Genomic DNA, 17,986 nt, shown 5'->3' with positions numbered 1-17,986 from the left:
CTTGTGAAATGAATACTCTTCGCTCTAATTAAAAGGTCAATAGTAAATTATTACCGGTACATTAATCACATTACATATATCTACTGTGTGTAATTATATCAGGATACAGAGATAAAGGAATGATATCTAAGTAGCACTACCTTTGAGTGTGCGCTGGCAGCGTATCACTCGCAAGCAGTCGCGTGGCTACGCTACGGACTCCTCTTGTGGGGCCACAGCACTGACATCCAAAACGTTTTCTTAATGCAAAAGAAATGTATTAGGATCCTATCAAACATACATCAACCCCACAGCTGCAGACCCCACTTTAAAAAACTAAACCTACTTACCCTCCCCTCCCTATACATTTTGGAAATAGCTACATTTGTCCGTAAGAACCTACATATATATATTTAATTTCTGCCAAAACCCCCGACGACTTCATTACATAGAACTCCCGGAGCCTAAATTGGAAATATATAAAAATACTAAAACCGGGCAAGTGCGAGTCGGACTCGCGCACGAAGGGTTCCGTACCATAATGCAAAAAAAAACAAAAAAAAAAGCAAAAAAAAAACGGTCACCCATCCAAATACTGACCACTCCCGACGTTGCTTAACTTTGGTCAAAAATCACGTTTGTTGTATGGGAGCCCCATTTAAATCTTTATTTTATTCTGTTTTTAGTATTTGTTGTTATAGCGGCAACAGAAATACATCATCTGTGAAAATTTCAACTGTCTAGCTATCACGGTTCGTGAGATACAGCCTGGTGACAGACGGACGGACGGACGGACGGACGGACGGACAGCGAAGTCTTAGTAATAGGGTCCCGTTTTACCCTTTGGGTACGGAACCCTAAAAACGGACCATATTACAGAGCCATAAAAATTTATAACAATATCCCCAAAAACTGAAAAATCAGATTCAAACTTCATAAACCGTCTAAAATGTAAGCTGCTGGATAAATGTTAAGTATTCAATAACTGAATTTATGGAGGATGATAATATATAACAATATAGGTTTAGTACATTCTAGTTCATAGGTATAGTTATAATTATAACAAAAAGATGCTAAGTTATTCTAAATATTTTTTGTTCTTGGTTAGTAATAAGTAGTTAATGAACAATGTTTTGTTATACCCTTCCAGGGTCCATTATGTAACCTATATGTAACATACTGGTATGGGGCTGTTCATAAATTACGTCATTTCAAATTAGGGGGGGGGGGGTCTGGACATCGGATGACTTTAGCATGAAGTGAGAGGAAATGGGGTCATTTGAAGCATGATTTTTGGATGATTATAGGGGGGGGGGGGGTCAAAAATCGTCAAAAATCGATGACGTAATTTATGGACAGCCCCTATGCAAATAAAGGTCTTATCTTATCTATCTCATTAAATTGTTTTGATAGGTAGGTATAATCGCTGTATAGGCGGTTATTTAGTTATTATTTGCTCGTTAAAGATTCGCCTACAGCATCTAGAATATATTTTGAATTTAGTAAGCTGTGCCTGTCGGGCACCGCCACGGTTAGTTAGGCAGAAGCTCCAGACGCTGCATAGTCATTAATTTGCGATTACGGCATGTCTATAAAATATAGATTAACGAACTCACCTGAGAATTTTATTGTCGGCGCTGGGCGGCTCGCATCACGTTACATGCTGAACCGAATCCTGGAGCAGAAAAGGTTCTAAAGTGGAAATCACATATAGGTACTACGTTGTCCCCCCCACAAGATAAGCCGAAGAATATAGTTAAGGTCGAGGAGATCCACGTTTGACCGTTTTGTGGATATCTTTGGGGGAGGCCTGTGGCCAAGTAAGCGACCTGATTGATATGTGTGCCCTGCCAATGTACTCTAAACTGCAAAATTGCATAGACACATGAATGCAATTCATTTTCTATTTATAAGAGATGCAATAGCCGCCAAAGTCAAAGTTAAACTAGATACGAAACATTGTGATCGTGCACTAGGTGTCTATCTACTATATGTATATGACACCGTAAGATTGTGAACCCGTTAGTTTATAATCTAACGTAGGTTAGGATAGGTTAGTTTATAATCTCCCTACCGTCAGTTTATAATTTAACTAGCGAGATTATAATCTGACGAGTGTTTACAATTTTACGGTGACATATATATGCAGTGTTGACGTTGACTAATGGTTCCCCGCTAAGTATCCTAACATTTTACGTACCTAGATACGATTTGAAATGAGAAATGTCTTGCCTCGCACAGCTAAACTGTGGAATGAACTGCTTGTCGCCCGATTTCCGGACCGATACGACCTGTATTAGGTCCTTCCTTCAAGCTTCAAGAAAAGAGCGTAATAGGTAGGTACTCCCATTTTAAAGGCCGACAACTCTTCTGGTGTTGCAGGTCGCTAATTGGCGGCGGTGATTGTTACCATCAGGCGATTCATCAGCTCGTTTGCTTTCTATTTATATCATTAAAAAAATTAAAACCTTGTTCTTAAAATGCCATCAGTTCAAAAATATGCATTATAAGTTATGAATTCCTGTTAGATATTGTCATATTACCTATATATTAGGTACACACCTTTCTGCTCAGCTGTGTAACTAAGTAGTAAGTACCTACTTAAGTGAGCAATCTTCGGTAAAGTAGACATACCTACGGCCCATACGAGTACATGGTCACAGTATAATAAATAGTACTAACACATGGTGTAAAAAGAACCAACGCGCTTGCTGCAGCTATTTCACGCTACCTCCAACATTTTTACCGATACATTTACTCGTACAACCGTTGACACTAATTCTACACATTTTGCGGTATCTTTCATATAAATTGACATGACGCACGTTATCGAGGCTACTTGTATCGTGATACGGTGAATTCGATTCGTATTTTCGGAACATAGCGGAATACGATTTTATTTTATGTCAGCTTCGTGGCCTTCATTAAAACGTAACAGCTATATCAGCCATCTAATGGATGGACTACTGAACTCGCTTCGCATCCAGGATTTCCAGGATAATTAAGATACAAGAATTTTATCCGATATTAACTCACTGGGTCCTGCATGGGTATTTGTACTAACATGGTTCTGCGTATACTATAGGTACATATACCTACCTATGTTTTTTTTCTACGCCTACCTAAAGTGTAATTCTATGGAACTTGCTAACTATGTAAACAAATCGCCATATTGAAATTGTATCTGAATGATGAATTTACCTAGTGACTTTTGTTTACATTAGGTAGTTAGCAAGTTCCATAGAATGACACTTTATAGCGGTAAGGTGTATTCGAGAAATCCTGAGTATATTTCAGAATCTTGCGTAAATCCGAAAAAAATTACAATCAATTTTCGGAATTATCCGACAATTTTAAGTATCTATTCGGATACCTACAAAGAGACATATTATGCAACACGATATTTGGGCCACAAACGCACCGCACCGCTGTTGCCGTCCTGCCCGTCCTAAAAGCGCAAACTCACTGAATATCGGTAAGTTTATCGACTCAAAGACCGGTGAAAGACCCATCATGATGAGCATGCCATTGAAAGTGTCCGTGACGACATGTAAGATATGTTACATGACCATGACTGTCAACACTGCATGATTTCTCTTTCCTCTCCACGCTCATGATACCTAATAATTGCTTATAACGATCGAAAGCAGGGTAATTAAGAGAGTAATCAAATATATCAAACACGCCTCTTTAAATTAGCGGATTTGTATTCGCTTACCCAACTCAATGCATATTTTAGGCACTTCGGAATACTCTAAAACTCTGAGTTATCGAAAACTTCAAGAAATTTGATCGATCAAACCCACCTATTACTTAGTAGCGTAGTACCCTATTTTATTCCGATTATTGTGAATTAAGACTACTTTTGTAGAGCCAATAAACTATCGTCACATCGATAACAGACATGTCGATATTTCATTTTGTCAATCACTTTATTTTGCCACAAAAACTTCTATGTCTGTTAATTACTTAAATGTCTTTTTATTCCGACCTTAGCCAACATGATCATCGGTGGTGCAGAGGTAAGGTATCAATAACTGTAATATAATCCGTGAGAAGTGCGTGAGGGAACCGGGGCAATGGCCCAGTGAACCATAGCCGTGTAATGCAATCAATCTTTGAATGTCACTGGAAAACCAGCTATATTAAATTAGATTCTAATGAAAATTTGAAAACAATAACGAACCTTTCACATTGAAGAGGGATTACACATGAGAGGAGTGAAAGTGTTCATTTCTTTAAAATAATAAATCTCGCTTCCTTGACTTGAGCTACTATTTAGTGATTAGGTCTTTCGTTAATAATGTTAAAGAAATTTAAATCCCATCCCTCTTTGAAATATGATAAAAATAGACACAATATTTGGCTTTCTGAAGAATCATATCACAATAGCAATGAATTCTCCCCTACTGAATTGCGATCGAAGGAGATAAGTAGGTATATACTCGTATTTTTTATAGCGGCCATGGTTCTATCCTCCTGAGTCCCAGAGGCCTTCATTAAGACTTTATTCCAAAACGTAATTTTAACTTTTGGGTGTATCACGCATAAAGTAGTGCAAAATATTGGAGCCGCAAATTTGATCAGTATATGGCGCTGTAAGGCGCCATACGTTTTGTGGTGTTCAATTTAAAATGAACCTTCATGCATTCTAATAAGGTTAATTATAGCGTTTCATGTAAAATATTTCGGTCGGCAATACTTTACACTTTGTGGCTTTCCAGAGAAGGGTCCTTATGCACATGGAACATAACCCTTCTCTGATGGAAAGCCACCTTTTACTTTGTCTATGCTAGGAATTTAGCCCACTTAGGCATACTAAAAACTGAAACGATTGACTTACTTCATTTGATTTATTTCTTTACATAGTGCATACACCTTCCACTAAGTAGTTAAATGTCATTTCTATTCATCGTCGGTCAAGAGTGTAACATGTAAGCTGTGCTAAATAAAATTAGTCCGATAATGTTTTGATAGTTACTTTGATTGAATTAAAGAATGGTAGCAAGTTTCACTGTTACCGACAATATCTACCTATGTCTGTATATTTAGGTATTTAAAAAAGAGTAAACAAAATCTACCCTCAAATGGCTTCTTAAGCCAGTTGAGGGTAGATGAAAACATTACATGATCAAATAATGTAGGTTAAAGTCAGGTCGTTCAATGACAGAGATCCCGGTGGTTTTGTATTTGGTTGGTTAATCAATCAATGTTATAACTACCCGAAAATGTACAAATTCTTTGTTTACTTTTATTTAAGTACCTAAAGATACAGAGTATAAGGCCTTACCATAACTAAATCTATAAACAAAAATAATATTACACCTGTAGTCTCATTTTTATTTTGTACCGAGTCTTATAGGGTAACTCTATGAGACACTCATTTCAATTAGGTATCCATTTTATTCCAGAAGCGTGTGTGAAAAGTGGGAGCTACCGTGAACTTCGAAAAATTAAACTTTCGCTATCTCTATCACTGTCGCATTATTCGAGCGATAGAGAAGATTGTCGATAGAGTAAGAATTTCGATAATCGATCCACATTTCAATAATGATATTCTACTTCAATTAATTTAAACCTTTTTCATGAAGGTAAATTTCGCAACAGTACCAGAGGATTGCAAATTAAATCAAAATCTTAATCATCTTAGACATTCTCCTGGAATAAAACAGTTACAGTAAACTACAAGAAAATCCTTACAGCTACCCTATACCAAATAGAATAGAGACGGATTGTCAAAGTAAATTATGTAGCCACTGTAAATTTACTGCCATCTTTCGACAGAATATAAAACTATTAGAACGCCATTTGATCTTGACCCTTATTCTTTCACTGATATGTGTTAAACTATTAAATATTAATATTAACGCCATCTATTCGACTATAGGCCAAAGGTATGGTGCAACGTTTTCGAGCGATGGCGCCATAACCTTCAGCCTATGCTCGAGTAGATGGCGTTAATATTAAAATTTAACAAGTTAACACATATCAGTGAAAGAATAAGGATCAAAGTCAAATGGCGTTCAAACCGTGTTAATCTTCTGTCGAAAGACTCGAAAGATGGCAGTAAATGAACTGTAGCTACATAATTTACCATGACAGTAACCCTCTACTTAAAATTCTCTTTGCCTATACCTAAATGATTGATGCGTAAATGCATAGTCAATGTGTTATTTTAATTCTAAAGTCTACATGTATAAGGTATTACACTGAATTCTTGTTTATACTATATAGGTACTTAAACATGGGATGGGATAGCTTTATACTAGATACCTAGAATATGGAAATATTAACTATTTTTCAAAGGTGCAAAACTATAGGCTGAAAAGCAGAAAATCCATCAGTATTTAGAAAACATAGCCCTGTTCTGCTGGTACTGCCAAGCCGCTTGTTAGCATATTGTATTAAGCATATTTACTCGTTTCAACTTTTCACCTTTTACTATTAAAAACTGCCCAACCTTAAAGACAATAATGACATCGAAAAGTGTAATCACATCGAAAGCTTTTGAGAAAACTTCTAAGTAGTTCAGATCCGTGCTAATTCGTTCTAAATCGCGCTTGGGTCTTGCTGCGTGTCTTTTGAAGGCTTGCCGACGGTTCCACAGGAGCTGAGCTCTTACCCCAGCCAATGTACATGAAGACCGTGGAATACGAGTACATAATTCCAAAGTGAGGGCCCGTATCTTGGCGGACGCGTTTGGCAGGGTTCGGTTTCTCGGGCTGGCGCGGCGGGTGGTTGATGCCGAGCTCGCCGTTCCCGTAGCATCCGGCGATGCGAGTTTGTGGGAACGATGCTCGGAAGTAGTCCTGCTCGACTTCGTGCTTTTGGTCGCGTCCGAGGCAGGAGAGTTTGATTGCCACGCTGTGTTCGAACCTTGGCACTTGTCCTGCAAACTGTCGTACAAGTATTGTAGTAAATATTCCTAAAAACACTGTTAATGTGTAATATCTATGGAAAAGACAACTAAACGAATACATTCTATAAACAAATTAAATAGGAATTCATGATGTCAAGTGCTTGTCCACTAGATAGCGCCAGAGATGGGCAAAATGTAATCGACTAACGATTAACGATTAAGACTAAAAGAATTAATTGCGACTGACGATTGAAAACGACGACTGATCAATCGTAGTTGTATAGAGTGCAACTAATTTAGTTGCAACTAAATTAGTTGCCGATTGATTACGGACAACTAATTTTTGTAATCGACTAATTAGTTAGACTATTTTTTCCGCGACTAATGTTAGAAGCAAATTAAATGGAAAACCTCGGTATGGCTATGTTGACAGCCAGCAGATTAGGACATCTTAACGCATGTATAAAAATGAAATAGCACATGTGTTACTTGCGATATTTTGACCATTTTTAGGGAGTGTAAAATTTCTCTTATCTAAGGGTAAATAAAAATTGGGTAATTTGTGCTTTGACACTTAAAACCCAATTTTATAAATAAAACTTTGTATTTTGTTGTTAATCAATGTCAATCGTAAAAATAATAATTAAAATAAAAAAATATCAAATCAACGTTCTATATACGATATTTTATTTTATTATTTTTTTTATTTATTAGAGATAAATCACAATTACATAATATTTTGATCCAAAAGCATCGTTAAACCAGAATGGTTTGTCTCGATACTCCATTCCGCAGTACTTAAATACTTAAATATACAATAGACACATCTAATTCGTAAACAGCATAATGAATATAACGATTGCAAAAAAATTGAGCGCATCGTTATCACACCGGCCGGCCGAGCAAGATAAGAACCGGTCGGCGCATAGGTACTCGGTACAGGCTGCTCCATTTACGCTAAATGGAATAACATAATTATGCATTTTAGTTAAAATAATTTAATTGTTTAAGCATTTCTTTTTTAAGAATATATCCTATATTATTTGGTGTTATCTTATCTTTCCAATCTTTAGGTAACTTATTTATTAAATCTGGTATGATATAATCTGATGTTCTTCTGCCATAAAAATTATTGAATTGGGGCTTTCGAAGCATTTGATTTCTTACTTGCCTCGTATTTATTGGATGAGAGATTAAATGCTGGATTTCATTTCTAAAGTATTGCTCTTTTAACATATGGTATTTAAATTTTGTGTGAACGGGTAGGACCTTACATGAAGTGAACAGGTCACTATCACACACACGATCCTCTTTAATTTTATAGGGTACTATTAACTTTAGCAGCCTAACCTGCAGCTTATATATTTTGTCAAGGTATGACTTAAATGTACGGCCGTAACTACTTAACCCATAGGAAATAATGCTTTCCACGAGTGCATTATAAACATCCAGTCTAATATTATATGGAATTCTATTTCGTAGAATATATATTTTTGCCATAACAGCTCGTAATTTAGTGCATACCGAGTCAATGTGGTCACCCCAGTTGAAGCGGTTGTCAATTATGACACCTAAATATTTTTGTTTACAAACTTGTTCCAAAGGCGTACACTTGCAATTTTGGTCAACATTCGGTAGAGAGTGGAGACACTGATGGTCGTGCCCTATAATCCTTACTGCTCTCACCGATCTTGATTGGCTAGAATGTATATGAAGCAATTTAGTTTTATTTGCATTTAGGACCAGCCCTGCGTCGTGAGACCATTTACATATGTTGTTAAAGTCAAATTGCAATTTCCTCTCTGCTACATTTACGTTTTTATCTGCAGCAATGAGGCAAGTGTCATCCGCAAATTGGTAGACACTACAATCTTTGATACAATTGTCCATATTATTTACGTAAGCTAAGTAGTGGAGTGGGCCGAGCACGGAGCCTTGTGCTGTGCCCTCTGTAACCAATACTTTGTTGCTAAGAGCATCCCCTACCTTAACATGATAAATTCTGTTACGCAAGTAGTTCCCACACCAATCTAGCAATTTTCCCCGGATGCCAGTCTCCTCCAGTCTCTGTATCAGTGTACCGTGGCGCAATGTGTCGAAGGCCTTACTATAGTCTATAAAAATGATTAATACATGACATTTATTATTTAAGTGATGATTTATTTCGTCAGTAAACCTAGACAGTAACAGAGAGGTACTTTTATTGGGCTGAAATCCAAATTGATTAGCAGAAAGAATAGAATGTTTGTTATAAAAATTGTGTATCTCGTTGCTCACATACTTCTCTGCAATTTTATCTAAAATAGGGAGCATTGTAATAGGTCTATAATTCGTGCAGTTTGTTGTATCGCCACCTTTATATATTGGCCGTACTAGCCCTACCTTAAGACCGTCGGGATACAAGCCACCGGCTAGACTGCTATTAATGAGATGGGCTATGGCAGACGAAATTTTGTCTGCTATTAGTTTCAGATCCACAACCCGAACACTATCTATTCCTGGCGCTTTGTTACTATGAGTTTTCATAATTATTTTGTAAACATCTTTCGAAGTTGCCCTTTTAAGTACCATGGACCTATCCGTGGGCCTCCTATAGGTGTTCGGGTTTAATAATGGAACATTGCAATTTGGTATTATATTCTGTACAGTTTCCTTAAAATTACCAGCAAACATGTCAGCAATAAGTTTATCCGAAGTTATGGATGAGAACGCCCTGCTTATAGTATCCTGTATTGACGTAGATATTTTTCCTGACAATTCATTCAAAATTTGCCAAACTTTTCTCATATCTCCTTTAACTATACTAATTTTACGCTTATAAAAAATGTTTCTTTGCGTTTCTACTAATTTATTGGTCCTATTCCGTTGTTTAACATATGCAAGTCGGTTTACCATATTTTTTGTATCCTTAAGCCAATTTAAATAAAGTATATCTCGTTTTTTACACTCTGATTGTACCTTACCGAAAACCCATGGTTGTTTATTACGTTTTGATTCACTTATTTTATATAAGTATTTAGATTTCTCATAGCAGTTAGATAAATTTTCCTGAATGAACTTGTAAATGGACAATGGGCAATGTAACTCTTCATGTGATCCCCAATTTATGTCTGCGAGCTCTTGTTGTAGCTTTTTATAATTAATTTTAGTAACATATTTTGGAGCAGCCTGTACGCTCTTGGTGGGAGCGCATAGTAGTGCAGCCGCGGTCATATTGTGATCGGCCAGTTTTGTGCCGAGCGCACCGCAGTACACGTCTTGCAAGCGGGATCGAACGAATACGTGATCGATACAAGATTTCGTTATTTCATCTTTCCGTGTTTCTACCCTTGTGTAACTCGCAATCCCGCTCACAAGACCGTGACTGCTCATCATGTTTAAGTATGATTCTGTTACAGTATCGGTTGCAGTGAGGTTGATATTCATATCTCCTAAAACAACTAAGTCAGATGTTTGTGAGAAGTGCAAAGTGCGTTCGAGCTCATTTATAAACAAGTGCTTATTACAGTTAGGAGGCCTGTAGACTGCGCATAAAGATACATTGTGTTTTGACGGGGTTACCAGATTACCCATAAGGCACTCAAAGTTATTTGTAACACTTTTTATCTGTGTAAACTTATGTTTCTTGTGTACATATACAACAATACCACCGCCTTTTTTATTTTTTTTTCTCAGTTGCGTATACATGTTGTAATTAGTTAGGTTAAACAAATGACAGACATTAGTAGAAATGTTAGCTTCCGTAACAATTACTATATCAACACTCGGATTACATGAGTAGACGACTTGTTGTAGGTTACCGAAGTATTTAAGCAATGATTTTAAGTTGATGTGTATACTAATTAGGAATCTAGATTTTAGATTTGGCAGTTGATTTAGAAAATCGTTTAGATCAATACAATTTAACAACTCTGTTACATTTTCACGAAATTCGGCCATTTAATTTTACGAAAACAAAAACAGTTAATCACAAATATACTAGACAGGACAGTGTAATTTATTTAACTAGTTCTTCGATGTCCTTTTCGTTACGGACCCAATAGATCTTATCTTTATCTCCCTTTCTAGCGAAAACTTTACCGTGCTTGCACCAGACATACTTGAACTTTTGCGTATCCCTCAGCTTAGATTTAGCTTGAAATAACAGGTACTTGGTTCGGCCGGTGAGTGCCTCCCGCAGGAAAATGTAATCTTATAAATATAGTCTCAGTAAAAGAGATAAAATGTTCATATCATATGTTATGATATAAAACATTAAAAAACACAGTTATAATAAATCAAACTTTGTATATGAAACATTCAAAGCAAAAAGTATCAAAAAATCAAAAAACCTTATAAAAAATCAACATGTTTGTATATACATCATAACATTATGCATGCTCAATTAAAATTTGCGAAGTATGTTTTGCATTTGTGACATTTACTTATTATTTAATCAGTGAGTTATATAAAAAAATGTTTATAATTAATAAAACAGACACATTTCCAATATTGTGATAAGTTTAAAAACAAGGACATAATCATTGGTAAATATTTTTTTACTATGTACTTTCTTTACCCATTATTTATAAAGTATAACATTCAATATCAATAGCTCTGCATATTATAAACTACATAATCAAAATTCGCTCATAAATATAACAATATAAATGTACTTAAAAGTTAAGAATACTTACAACAAATACAACACGAGTAAAATAATCTATAGAATATTTTTACTTTTTTAAGTTCGTTTTCAATACTACTCTCTCTTCAAATAGATGATCTGAGACCCTATTTGATTTAGGGAGATTCATCATTGTGGCATATGAAAAAACTCTCTCGACAGATGCTGAAGATGGCAAGGGTGTATTATACAGTGAAACCTGGATAAGTGAGACTTCAAGTCAAGGGACGAGCAGATTTGTCTCACTTAAAGAGGTATTCCACTTACCCAGGCTCTCAGTTAGCCAGGTACAAATACATTTCTGTCTCATTTACAGAGGGTCCCATTAATAGAGGTGAGAATACAGGATATATCTCAGTTATAGAGGTGGTTAATAAGGTATTTTGTAATTATCTTTAAATGGTTAGGTAAAGTAATCCTTGTCCCTAAATATTTTTTAAGTCTGTTTAAATATTTCTTTGAATGATTTTCCAAAAGATGGATTTTTTCAATTAAATTTGATACGGACTTCATTGCGTCTTAGAAATTTATTAAATATAAATTTGTTTATGTTGATGTTTGACGATGTCTGATGTTTAGACACAATTAAGCAAATTTTTGGATAGACTAAGAGTTAGTAAGAATACGGAAATAGATCAATAAAGTCCAAGTTAGAGAGGTCATAGATTGACGTTATCTCAGATACAGAGGTAATTCGTATAAAATTCTAAAAAAACAATTAGGAAAATGTAATCTTATAAATATAGTCTCAGTAAAAGAGGTAAAATACACACTCTGTCTCAATTATAGAGGTAAATGTGACTATAAAATCACAACAACTAATCCCAGTTATAGAGGTTCGTTTTATCTCACTAACAGAGGTAATTCAGTGCTAAAGTGTCGGGACCGCATCATGAGTCCCAGCTATAGAGGTTTCTCACTTATCCAGGTCCCACTTAACCAGGTTTCACTGTATTTCTTAAAAATTGTTTTGATTATTTCGTAGCGATTTAAAACAATCAAACTTATATCTCGCTCAGCAAAAAACTGACTCATCAATATTTCGGCTTTAGTTCTAGGAGTGTTCCTTTGCAGTACTTCTTGTCGTTGTACATCGATCTCGTTGTCCGAATCTGACCCAAAATCAAAAAATGGATTTTCTGGATCTGTCATGTGTTGTTCTGTCTCATTTACATGAGTTTGTTTTGATATTTCCATTGCTATCACATGCTTAAAGATTGATTTTACCTTTTCTTGTTCTTGTGGCTTTATGCACGGGAACCATTTGTTTTTAAATCTAGGGTAAGACAAAGCAGCAATAGCCGCATGTTCGGAAACACCAGACGAAAAGTTAAAGAACTCGTCGAATCTCCTTTCCACGCTGTCTACATAACATTGAATAAGTTCGCTGCAGTATTTCAAAGTAGAATTTTGCAATTTTCTTAATTTTTTTCGCAAAGACATCAGACACGGCACTAAAAGTCCATAGTACACGTTTTTCTCTCCTTGTAAAATGTCCAAAGCTTCGGCAATCGGTGCGAAGCAAACAATATACTCCTTGATATAATCGAACTCGCGATCAGTGATAAAGTTTTCCAAGGTTAAAGCTCTATGCAGCAATATATTTTTCTCTTTAATCGAATAAATCTGCTTCATTGCATCGTATATGCTGTTCCAACGCGTAACGCCAGGCTTGCTAAGTGTATGACCCAAAGTCTCTTGTATAATATCTGCAGTTTTGGGACGGCCGGCTACATTCCATAGCACGTTGCATTTGTCAATGGTTTTATGATAAAGTAGTGTGGTTACTTTTTTTCAAAAGATTAGTTCGCATAGATAATAAACAACATGCAGATGTCTCATGCAATAAATAGAACGTGGTATTTTTAGAAAATGCGTCGGCACTTGCATCAAAATGCAATAAACAACTTCCAGGTAAGTATCCCATTGTTTTGTCGCCGCGTGACACTAAAAAGAGTTTTATTATTGACAGCGACAGCAGAATATTGATAATTTCTTTGTCTAAGATTTACTCAGTATCGTGTACAACTTAAGTATTCATAATGCACCAATCTACATTATTGTTTGCGACTTGTAAACATTGCAGTTTTTCGCTATTTATCGTTACCTGTATCCATAATATAACGATATATACTACACATATAATATATCGTTATATTATTGCCCATAATATTACATTGTCATTCAAGCATTTCAAATTAAACGTGTATACATAATTTTAGCTCAATCGGTTGAAGGTATCTGCTTCGAAAAAAGCTGCAAGAGTCTACCCAAACCAACACAGGTACAACATACGAGTACCTCCAATGTACATACATACCAACTTTTAGTTACATATTGCAAGTTAAATAAAAAATGCAAAAACCAGCGATGACATAGTTTTAATATAGATTTAACCGTGAAATTTAGTCGATTGAAACTACAACAAATTTAGTTGTTAGTTGTACATTCTCACAACTAATTTAATCGCAACTAAATTAATCGCGATTAAAAAATGACGACTGATATTTTTAATCGATTGATTAGTTAACTAAAAAATTAATCGATTAATGCCCATCTCTGGATAGCGCAATACCTATATCAAGTAATAGCCTATATGTGACGTCCCACGGGTAAAGGTACTTATGGCGGTTGGCGCTTACTCTATTATTAACGTCGCTCCAATATTATTGCGGCGCTATGCAACGTAAGCGCCAGCCGCCATAAGGTACCTTTTGCCGTGGAACGTCACATATTGGTGTCCCACTGCTGGGCCTTTGCCATAAGGCTATTATTAGGCCTCCTCCCTCTATTTACATCTAGATGGCGCAAATGTTTGAAAAACATATTGATTCCCTTTCATTATATTTTTGACACTGCATGTTATATGCCTGTAATCAGCAGAATTAAATTGTGCACCTAGACTATTATAGTTACTAGAAGTTATAAATTAATAGAGTATAAGAATAAATTGAATATGAATAAGCTATTAAGTTATAAATAAGCTTACCTCAGTGATTGCACTGCTTATTCTTGACTTGGCCCAATCCGAGGTATCAATGATAAGCGAGTACACTTCAAAGTTGTACCTATCAGCCTTCTCCTTATTATCCTCACCCTTAGGTACTGAAAACAGCCCTATTGAGATGAGATTCTCTGTGATGAAGTCCTTGCCCTCATTCACTTGGTCTACAATGTGGTTTAGATCACTCTGTTCAAACATTGTATCCTCCACTATGCATCCTCCCAAAGCATATGGAACATCAGGTTGCCTGAAATTAAAGATCATATTTATGAGTTTGACCGCTAAACGAACAATTCTTGTTTATTTATATATATATTTCGGGGATCTCGAAAACAGCTCTAACGATTTCGATGAAATTTGCTATATGGGGGTTTCTGGGGGCGAAATAACGATCTAGCTAGGTCTTATTTCTGGGAAAATGCGAATTTTTGAGTATATGTTTTCCGTCTCCCAGATATTAACAAACACACTAGCTATTGTAAAATGAATCAAGGAGAACAGTATATCATTTTAATTTATTTTCTTGACGCAAAAAGTGGGGTGTTATATATGTTTGACGCCAATGTCTGTGTCTGTGACATCGTAGCTCTCCAACGGATGGGCCGATTCCGATGCGGTTTTTTTAAGTGAAAGCGAGTTTTCTTGCTACGTTTCATAGAAATTAATCACACAGTTTAAAGAGTACCTATCAGCTCTTTTCCAAAATGATTTATGGCATTTTTCGCATAAAATGAATTTTGTTGGTATAATATAGCATAGGGGTTATTTTTTTTTTATTTAATTAGATCAAAGACATATGTAACTTCGTATAAGACGAATAAAGTCTAAGGAAAAAACGTGCCTCGGAATTCAAGTAAAAGTCATTCTCGAATAGGTGGCGCACACACCTTTAGCCTATCCTCGGCTAGATGGCGTGACGACACCGTTTCATATTTAACAATTTTAACACATAGATATCAGTGAATGAACATGGATCAAAATGATATAAAAATAATAAAATCATTTATCCATATATATACATTTTTTGATAACTTTATACGTTTTCATTTTGAGTTTTAGTCGTGTGTTGATAGATGGCAGTAAATTTACAGTGACTACAAAATTTACAATGACAGCACCCCTCTATACTATCTATTCTTTTTGATTAGATCTAACAATAATTTCCCCAGAAGTAGTCGAATAAGTTTCCACATAAAAAAAATTAAAATACCTGTTATTTCTAGTTAGATTTATAATTTGGTACTCATACTTACACTTCCTTTATGTAATTTAAGAATACTATATCCTGCACTGAATGCAAAAGATATTTCTCAGTGACATAAACAATGACTCCCTTGAAGATTCTAGTTTCTGAGATTCTATCTATTTCTCTATAGAAATCAGATTTTATATCTCCTTTAGATTTTATGTTTATTACATGGAATTCAACATCAGGTAGCTTTGGGATGTAAACTCCTCCGATGAATGGATTCGAGCGGACAAACATATGGCGAGTGATCGCATGTTCATAAGTTATAGACTGTGGAAGTGGCATGTATGAGAGGTACTGAGCTCGCACTGTCAGCATACAATCTTTTGGAGCACTGACATATCTCTGCACCAGATCCAGCACTGTAATTACAAAGTAAAACTTAGTAGAGTTTATAAATCAGTAAAATATTTCACAAAAAAAAGATTGATTTCCACTTACAGCAATGTTCCTTTTCACAGGGAGGCATACAAGGAATAGGGCAAATGACTTTACATTTGCATGTTATATTGAAACCGGCTGTGTTTGCAAAGGTTAGTACAGCCAAGGGCTCCGTAGCAAAGTTGGCAGACTTCTTGTACTCTATCCCCACTCTAGACGAGCAGCAAGAATGCAAGTCCATAACAAAGTCTGCCGGACTGAGTTGCTCCCGCTCCAATGTGTGTACAGCAGAAAGCCATGTACTGCACACAAGCTTAGCTAGCATCTTCTCCTGCCAGCACAAGTTGCTAATAATTTCTTTGGCTATAATATAATTAGAAGTAACTTTTTCTGCCAAACTATTACAAGGCTTAATCTGATCATCTCTTACTAATCCCCTTTTTTCTAGATAAGCTAAAATGTTGTCAGGCAGTGGTAGTTTCAGACATTTCACAATCCCATGAGGTGTTGTTGCCTCGCCAGCCTCTCCGGCGCCCTCGCTCCCAGACTCAAGAGTGTCTGCCATTGCTGATGCTATAGCTCTGTTACGATCTCGTCATCGGCGTGGCGATTCAGTGGATCGCCTTTAAGTATAGCTAGTATGAAGCAGTACAGATAAATGAAGAAAAATATCAAGTAATAGCCGACATAGATCATCACATCGCGCAAGTGCTTCTTTAGCTGTCCGCGGTTGTGTATTTCGGCTGGATCGTAGGCTCCGAGGTTACCTTGTGGTATAGTAAAATATTCGTAAGTTAACCATATGAGCATAGGCAGATTTAGCAGGAATAGTAGCAGCTGACCGTGCAGTAATAACAGAAAAGTCATGAACGAATGTCCTATATATTTTGGTAGCAACCAATAGTTTAGTTTGTCACAACATTCTTGAGCGTTCAAGTAGTCGCATTCTAAGTCAGATAGGGTAATAATAAAATAAACTAATAAAAATAATATCGCTCCACTATCAATGAGAGACAAAGAGAACAACAGAGTTTCGCCTAATATCATAACTTGTTTGGAAAAATACGCTTTCAGATAAGATAATACTATCTACAGTATGTAAAAATAATATAAATACTCAAATTACTTTAACTTAAATTGCCACAAACTAAAGGTATTAAACTGTTCCATTTATCTTGTACACTGTACCACTCTAGTTACACATTTTGATTGTAAAATACGCCAACAGCTATTTTTTCCATGATATTTTTACAAGATAGCGAACTGCCATTTTCTTCATATTTCAAAAACAACCACAGAGTCCACAGACGAGCAATGATCAAGAGCATGGTCTAATAAAACGGAGTATATTATTATACCATGAGCAAATCAAGAGTTCGAAACTTAAGCCCTTGCTACACAGTCGCGGACAAGCCTTCAGACCGCGTGGCCTTGGTCCGTCCCGGACCGTGTAGACAGTTGTTTCCAACAAAATTTGACCAAAGCCCTTGCTACACGGTCGCCGACAAGCCTTCTAACCGTCTGACCTTGGTCAGTTTTGGTCAAATTTTATTGGAAACAACTGTCTACACGGTCCGGGACGGACCAAGGCCACGCTGTCTGAAGGCTTGTCGGCGACCGTGTAGCAAGGGCCCAAAACTGACCAAGGTCAGACGGTTAGAAGGCTTGTCGACGACCGTGTAGCAAGGGCTTCATTTAGGTTCGAAAATGGTTCGAAACGAAATACAGTCTGGCAAACCAATTTTGGCAGTAGCTGTAGAACAAAATACTAGAGTCTGGCCATTGACATTGCCACTTTATTTCAACATAACATGTTACATGGGTACATTATACCTATGGTTAATAAGT

At 36.2% G+C, this 17,986-nt stretch overlaps 2 protein-coding genes across 2 annotated transcripts; both read right to left on the bottom strand.

The window, feature by feature from the left end:
• Nucleotides 1-4,811: 4,811 nt before the first annotated feature.
• LOC134795487 (uncharacterized) lies at nt 4,812-16,703 on the bottom strand. The gene is made up of 4 exons (XM_063767339.1): nt 16,199-16,703; nt 15,762-16,119; nt 14,494-14,755; nt 4,812-6,875 (listed from the first exon to the last, which is right to left on the bottom strand). Exons 1-4 carry the CDS (start codon nt 16,701-16,703, stop codon nt 6,519-6,521), a joined length of 1,482 nt encoding a protein of 493 aa, XP_063623409.1. The 3' UTR covers nt 4,812-6,518.
• An 8-nt stretch (nt 16,704-16,711) lies between these two features.
• LOC134795489 (protein cornichon homolog 4) lies at nt 16,712-17,397 on the bottom strand. The gene has a single exon (XM_063767340.1). It carries the CDS (start codon nt 17,183-17,185, stop codon nt 16,712-16,714), a length of 474 nt encoding a protein of 157 aa, XP_063623410.1. The 5' UTR covers nt 17,186-17,397.
• Between the last annotated feature and the right edge of the window lie 589 nt (nt 17,398-17,986).

The sequence above is a fragment of the Cydia splendana genome, chromosome 12, assembly GCF_910591565.1.
Source record: "Cydia splendana chromosome 12, ilCydSple1.2, whole genome shotgun sequence".
NCBI lineage: Eukaryota > Metazoa > Arthropoda > Insecta > Lepidoptera > Tortricidae > Cydia > Cydia splendana.
Note: the sequence above shows the minus strand (reverse complement) of the source record. Positions and strands in the feature narration are given on the sequence as shown.

Coding starts and splice junctions, on each gene's coding strand:
- LOC134795487 (XM_063767339.1), bottom strand. CDS start 16,703: ATGGCAGACACTCTTGAGTCTGGGAGCGAGGGCGCCGGAGAGGCTGGC. Junction 14,756..15,761: donor TTAAATTACATAAAGGAAGT/GTAAGTATGAGT, acceptor CTTTAATTTCAG/GCAACCTGATGTTCCATATG. Junction 6,876..14,493: donor TAAGCAGTGCAATCACTGAG/GTAAGCTTATTT, acceptor CTTGTACGACAG/TTTGCAGGACAAGTGCCAAG.
- LOC134795489 (XM_063767340.1), bottom strand. CDS start 17,185: ATGATATTAGGCGAAACTCTGTTGTTCTCTTTGTCTCTCATTGATAGT.